Source organism: Oryx dammah, unplaced genomic scaffold, assembly GCF_014754425.2.
Source record: "Oryx dammah isolate SB20612 unplaced genomic scaffold, SCBI_Odam_1.1 HiC_scaffold_26, whole genome shotgun sequence".
In the NCBI taxonomy this organism is placed as follows: Eukaryota; Metazoa; Chordata; class Mammalia; order Artiodactyla; family Bovidae; genus Oryx; species Oryx dammah.
This window is the reverse complement of record NW_024070210.1, coordinates 37,261,292-37,268,567: the sequence shown is the minus strand read 5'-3', so window position 1 is coordinate 37,268,567 and position 7,276 is coordinate 37,261,292. Positions and strand designations below refer to the sequence as shown.

General features: G+C 38.2%; 1 protein-coding gene across 7 annotated transcripts in view; it reads right to left on the bottom strand.

Annotated features, from left to right (window-relative positions):
- Positions 1–4,244: 4,244 nt before the first annotated feature.
- The window catches only part of FERMT2 (FERM domain containing kindlin 2), a 73,147-nt gene continuing 70,115 nt past the window's right edge, over positions 4,245–7,276 (bottom strand). For 5 of the 7 annotated variants that reach the window (XM_040226423.1, XM_040226424.1, XM_040226426.1 and 2 more), the window contains 3 exons: positions 6,951–7,075; positions 6,484–6,625; positions 5,114–5,521 (listed from right to left, as the gene is read on the bottom strand). In XM_040226423.1, coding sequence (XP_040082357.1) covers positions 5,348–5,521; positions 6,484–6,625; positions 6,951–7,075 — 441 coding nt within the window. In that variant the 3' untranslated portion in view covers positions 5,114–5,347. Of the gene's footprint in view, positions 5,522–6,483; positions 6,626–6,950; positions 7,076–7,276 lie in introns of all 7 variants that reach the window. The other 2 variants (XM_040226422.1, XM_040226428.1) reach the window with 1 other exon arrangement.

Sequence of the window (7,276 nt, the reverse complement as noted above, 5' to 3'; positions counted from 1 at the left end):
ACAAAATCTTTCCTCACTGAATGATCTCTGTTATCTTTTAACAGTTACATGCTTTCCCATTCCCTATTTAAATATTTAATCCATTTGGAATTGACCTCGACTACTACATACACAGATGAGGTCAGTGTCCAAATTCCTTCCCTAAACACCAGCAACACTTGGTGGGAAGTCCTTCTGTTTCACACTGATCTGCAAGGCTGGCTCTTGGAAATTGTTTCCCTATGTGGGCATGTTTGCTTCTGGGGTCTATTTGGGATCTCTGTGCCAATGTGACGCTTTCTGTCTAGTGTTAGATAGGACTATAGTTATAAGACTTCTTGCTGTCTGAAAGGCCATACCTGTTGTTCTCTAGGAGTGTCTTGGCTATTCTTGGCCCTTTGTGCTCCTGGAATAGAAAACATGCTGTTTTCTAAATATTCCTTCTAAGTGCTCACTGAATTTATAATTAGGCAAGGAAAACAGAAACAAGGTTTAGATGTTCCAATCAGTAAACCTGATAGTTAATGTGTTTACTTGAATTTTACTTGGTCATAAAAATTAAGTTCATAAAATTTGGATTTGAGATGAGAATTTATGCTCAAAAAAGTTTTTTTTTTTTTTTTTTAAACTGTCCAATATCTGCAAACCATACTAATACAGGTATGCTAAACCTGTCTGGTTGGTTGTGGTGTTTTTAATCACAAATTTAATTAACATTGAACTTGGACCATTTCCCTGAGTAGTAAGAGATAATGCTTGGCCAGTGAAGCCACATGAGATTATAATTAGATCTCATGAAATAATGGTCTCAAATTATTTTAAGTGCTTGTAATTTTTAGTAATATGCAGGCCAAGGCACAGACATCAAAAGAGAAACTCAACTAGGTGAGTGTGTGTCTGTGTGTGCTGATAACTGTTTATTAAGAGAATAAATAGAGAATTTTAATGTACACACTCAGGCTGGGAAACTTAGTATTGTTTATTAAATAAAGCAGAGAAAGCAAGAGAGGAATCAGCACAGTGGGAAATCAGGTCACCAGATAAGGCTTTTTTGCTACCCTGTTTCCTGTTCTGGGTGGCTCTGCCATCCACTGGGAGAGATTCATTCCTCTTACCCAGATTGACAGTTTCCCATTTCCTGTCACTCTCTGCCACCTCCCTCCCCCATTCTTGACCTGCCAGACCAAAGCAGTTCAAACAGATAAAGACACAGTTAATTTGCTGAAGAGCACAGAGCTTTCAGTAAACAACTTCTTCCTGGGCAGCTCTGTGTGGAGATGACAGGAACTTTATCAGCAGAGTAAGAATTGAATCCACTTATTGTACATGTCTATTAGGCCTACACTCCCCACAGAGCAAGTCAGTTCATCCCTGCCTTTCCTTTGCAACTTCATAGCCACTAAAAGAGGGAACAGCTACAGTAGCCACAAAAACATTTTGGGAGAGGGGGTGGCGGGATTATCTGGAACCAGCATCTGCATTTTTAGAATAAAGCAGAGCATAGATGATAGGTGGCAGCTGTCCAAGGTCATGGGTGGACAAGAGGCATTCAAGAAGTATCAGCGATGATACTGTCACAAAGGGATGGATCTCAGAAAGTCCTGTTCTTATTTTCTGAATTATCAGAGCAGTGAGTATATTACCATGTTTTGATTGATGGTCAAACACAGCAGCAGCCCTTGTCAAACAATTATACAGGGTAGAAACAATTAAGAAAAGTATAAGATAAGCATGCATTCCAACGTATCAAAGAAGTTTTGAGTTTAAAAAAAAAAACTAATATTTTACTGGGAAACGACTACATTTAATGTAGGTAAATTGTTGTGTACTTGAAACATTTTCTTTAACTCTGTGCAGTTATCTCCCAGATAAATTAAAGGCCAGGAACTCAGATTGGTCTGATCTCACGATATCACTAACTGATAAATGATTAAAAGCACCTCAATAAAGACTTTTAACATAATAAAACTATGGAATACAAAACGAAATAAGCACTATCTCTACACTGGCCAAGAACTGCCAAGTGGCTTTCCTTCCACAAAGTTCATGTCTCTGAGGTGGTGATGTGTAGAGTGTATGATCTATATCCTTCTAGATGTAGATCAAATCACCACAGTATACACTGTAAATATCTTACAGTTTTGCAAATTATCCCTCTGTAATGCCTGGGGAAAAATAAGTCCATGTCTCTAAGTCCTTGACTTTCGAAGTTTGAGGTTGCATAAAAAATAATTTGTACCAAGTGAAAATTAGTGACCAATAGCATCAGGGGCTTCCAGCTGGTCTTTAAATTGCTGTTGTAAGAGAACGAGTTGCAAGAGAGCTTAGTCTCTTGTCCCCTGTGCCTTCGTGTCTACCTGAAAATGAGTTACTGGGCAGAAACCAGCTGTTTCTGGAGGCCCTGCGGTGTTTTGTTCGTTGACTGCTGTCATCTCTGTAGAGACCACCATCAATAGGGCTTCCCAGGATTCATTAAGTACCACTGGATAGGGAGATGGAAATCAGGGTTCCACTTCTAGCTCTGCCTTGCCATTTGTCAGTTATAGCCATGTGACTTCAAACAGGTTACTTGGCTTCACTGAGCTTCATCTACAAAATGAGGAGGTAGAGTTGCATGAATCTTTTAAAAAGGGCTTTCCTGGTGGTTCAGATGGTGAAGAATCTGCTTGCAATCCACGAGACCTAGGTTCTATCCCTGGGTCAGGAAGATCCCCTGGTGGAAGTCATGGCAACCCACTCCAGTATTCTTGCCTGGAGAATTCCATGGACAGATGAGCCTGGAAGGCTATAGTCCATGGGGTTGCTAAGAGTTGGACACGACCGAGTGACTGACACTTTCAGAAGAGATAATGTATGTGAAAGCACTTAGCATGCCTCTTGGTACAGACAGTATCCAAAAAGTGTTTCCTCCGTATTAAACTGAGGCTGAAAAGTTCCAAGTTGTAACAACCATCACTATATTCAATAAACAAATATATGTTAATAGATCCTAGGTAGAAACCACAACGCTCAGATCCAGTCTTCAAAAAAGTAATAATTTAAGTAATAATTTATTAGGGGCAATAGGATATACTCAATCCTAATAAGGATGACTGCTCTTAAGTTCCAAAAAGGACCAAATTCAGTGGCAGTTCAAAGGAGTAAGAGAAAATGTTTGGCTACAAGGAAAGTTGGAAGTACTAGTGGATGAAAGAACATTTGACCTTTCTAAAATTTCTAAAATGCTAGAAAGCTCAGATGTGAACAAGTGGTGACTAGAAGGTTTGGGGAATGAATGGAGATGGGTGAGGGCAGTGTGTCTGCAGTCACCCAGTTTGAGCTGGGGAACAGGCCACAGAAGACCTCTAAGCATTTGACTGGGGACCATTAGATTTTATGCTGTGAGCAACCAGGAGTTACTAGAGCTGAAATACAGCCTGGTGCTGTGTTGGGGCTAAACTAATCTCAAAATCCCTGGGAGGGCAGAAGGGCCACCAGAGGCTGAACAATCAGCACAGAGGCTATTCTCCCTTGTGAGGAGGCCGTGGGACCAGCAAGGACGCAGGTGTGTGCCATAGACTAAATATATTTGGGGCTTTTAGCAAGTGACAGTATAAGTTGATGACCTGTACTTAACGAGGAGAAACGGGAACATATTTTTACTTTTTTTTTTCTTTAATGGGAAGGAGCTCTTAAATTTTTGAGCAAGGCTTGTTATGACCTGGCCTTAGAGTACAAAGAAGAGCCATGGAGAATGTGACACAGGCCAAAGATCTGCATTCAGGGGACAGTGAGAGCAGTGATAGAAGAAAGGCACAAGCCTGGGCTGCACGAGCAAATATCACCAGGGCTTGGCCTTATTCATTGCAAGGGGTAAAGGAGAAAACCCAGAACTGAAGTTTTGAGTCTGAGTGATGATGCGATAGCAGTAACAATACAGAGTAAAATCATTTAAAAAATGTGTTTTCTTAAACTGAGTCATTTTGCTGTTTAAAATCAGTTCTGCTCAAGCCAGCAGCATCAGTTCATCTGTCATATTTCTATTTATAGCTACATTTCTAACATAAATATTTTACAGTTCATCCTCAAGTAGTAGGAAAAATGAGGGGTTTCACCTGAAGTGGAAGACTCCACCTTCGAGATTAAGTACATCTGTCTGGTGACACTGCAGAATACTAAGCACACTGTTCTCACAAGCTGCAGGTACAGCGTTTACAAAAGCGAAAGTTCATGTCTTCACAGCTCATGTCATGTGAACAGTAAAAACAAGAAGTACAAAAGAAACATTAAATAAAAGATTTTGCTTTTATTTAAAATAAAATGCATTTATACAGTCTTTAAACCATGGATTATTGAACAATACTGGTAATCTACCCCTCTCTGGCACCCTTTTGGGCTATGTGAGCTAGGAATTTTCTGACTAGCACCAATGCAGGTTGTAACAGCGCAACAGACTAGAACACGGCCAGTCCAGGCAGTAGAGTTAAGGACATGGTGGCAAATCATGACTATGAAGTCATCCTTAATTTAGCAGATATTAAAACTGCACATTAATTATATTTTAAAGAGCATTTAATTAATGCAAAGATGCTACATCTAAGCCATTTGCTAGTTGTGAGTAGATTTTTAAAAAACTGTACACTTTTATAAAATTTGTGTTTGTACATTAGTTACACAAAATGCATACTTCATAGACCTTTACTTCATATTGTAATGCAAAAGTTGCATATTTTAGGCAGACAGTGAATATGCTGGTGAATACTAAAAGTGTTGTAATACAATATGGTGTAAAAATAAAAACACAAGACAATATACATACATGCTTATTCAAGGACAAAAACCAGGCATAACAACTAATAGCATTTTCCTTCAAGATCAAACAATGACATTATTAAATACCAGGCACCTTTTGTAGGCCTAATTTATTTTGGGGTTGGGGGGGGAATGGATGACAGATGGCTACCAAAAGTATGATATTTGAAAAATTATGAGGTCAAATTAAACATACATTAAAACACATGCATTAAACATGATAAATAGACTTCATATAGTTTAAGCCCTGGATAGCTTTAAAGTAGATGGCTTGGGTTTCTTACAGTTTGGCTAGCTTGAATCAGTGATGTTTTGTTCCTAACTTACCCACTACTTCAGTTTCAATTCCTGGCTCTAAGGAACATGTGCCATATTCAAGTCCTTACATTGTATCATGATAGCAGATTAACAGTCGTGCTTGTTAGTGCACATATTAACTGGTCTGGTAAGGCAAAAAAGTTTTCATGATAAAATAATGAATTTCAAGCTTACTTTATTAAGCAGCATATAACAAACAACAGCTTTTAAAGTTAAATAACTGTTATGGCCATGGAGTTTCATTACACAGCATTTCTGTTCACACCCAACCACTGGTAAGTTTGTAGAACATCTCTTCATCTAAACTCTCATTTTGGTCTTTTGCACGTGTTGAGAGAAATATGTAGCCACCAATGAATTCATGAACCACTTTGCAATCTACTTCAGTGCAAATGAAGGACAACCGTACTTCATCTGCAAACTCTACAGTGACCTAGAACAAAGACAGAGAACCATCAGTCCCTGCAGAAGTCCAGACGGCTGGGTCCAAGAGAGGCCACTATACTTAAGGTCTGTCCTGATCATAAAATACTTGCTGGTCCTCAAAAAATTTTTTTTAATCCTAAATTAATAATGCCTTCAAGTCCAAAAGCATAAGTAGAAGTTTACTAGCCCTTCCTCTCCTCCTTTTTAGTTTTCTTGTTCTGAAAAGGAAGGCTGAATTCAAGAGGCTTAGGTCATTAAGTTCCCAAAAGGTCTCTGGTGATTCAATTAATGAGTGTCTCCCTTCAAGTCCTGGGAGAAAACCTATTTCCCGTGTTTAGCTATTTAACCTTTAGGTTTCATGTTTGAATATTTCAGAAATACAAGATTCTATGAAGTAATTGAAATCAGTACAACAAATCCAATGACCCTAAAACAAAGGACTTATTAGGGAAATATTCTGTTTAAGTGAGAGTCATATACTCCAAGGCGAGGGGTAGCATGGTGTGCCAGGCTTTAGAGCCCGAAGTATCCCAGTTTGAATCCTAATTCTCAGTGTGCAGTCATGGACAACAATGGCCTTCATTTGTACAGTGGGGATAATCCATCTACCTTGCAGGGCTGGGGTAATGTTCAGAAATAGGGTACAGATGTAAAACATCTAGTATCATGCTTGGCACAAAGTAGGCATTCACTAAAGAGTAGCTGCTATTTGTGAGTGGAAAGGGAATAAATTCATTATAGAAAGACAACCTTAAAGATTAGCCAATATTGTAACATAATATGCTCTTAGAAGTATCTGGGCTACTTATAAAATAGGCAAGTAGGAAATGAAAAGCCAAGCATGTTTTATACTTTAAGAGGAAACGGCACAAAGAATCTTAAACATTTATAGGGCCTTTTCTTCTTAATTAATTCATTTTTAGCAGATCGACTGTGTGTGTGTGTTCAAGCAGGGTGGTTACAGCTTACCATTTTTATTTCCCAGTTTACATTCCACTGTTTCATGTTACTGAAACGCCAGGTTTTAATTGCATCTCCCGTGCTGGCATCCATCCTAATCAGTCTATTGTATGCAATTCCAATAAGTTCTTCTTTTTTGCCCCCTTGGAACCTACAGAATTAAAAACATAAATACATGTTTTAAAACAGGGGTGGTAGGGGGACATGTTGGTCTGTTTTTCTTGAAGATATGTACTTTTTAACTCTTAAAGTGCTATTCCTGCCTGAGTAAAAAGAGAAATGAAATCACTTTAAATTTTTGATGAAAAAATTATAAGCATAGAAAATACATTCCAACATTCTTAAATTTTACTGTGTAGTAGGTTAATGGGTCTCAGTAGGTAGCTTTAAATGTTTAATTTCTAATTACATGAAGTCGATTAAGTAAGAAGGCACAGACTGAGGTTTACACATCGGTGCTGAGTAGAACCACTGACCTTGCAATAAAGTGTGTGATGCCGAATTCTGGTAATGATTGCCAAGCTTGAATAAACCTCATCTTGGCTTCAATTAAACTCATCTGAGCTACATTCTGATGGGCCTCCAAGATTCTTGCCGTTATCTAAACATGAGTAAACATCATATTTACTATTAGATATTATTCTTTCATGGTAGAATCAAGACAAAAAAAGATTAAAACACTGAATTATGTGCCCCATGCCCCAAACTTATATATTGGGAGAGATGAAATTAGAAAATATCTGAAACTACATTTGGGAATTTTAGTAAACTAATGACTTTCCAAACTACACTTCTATATATA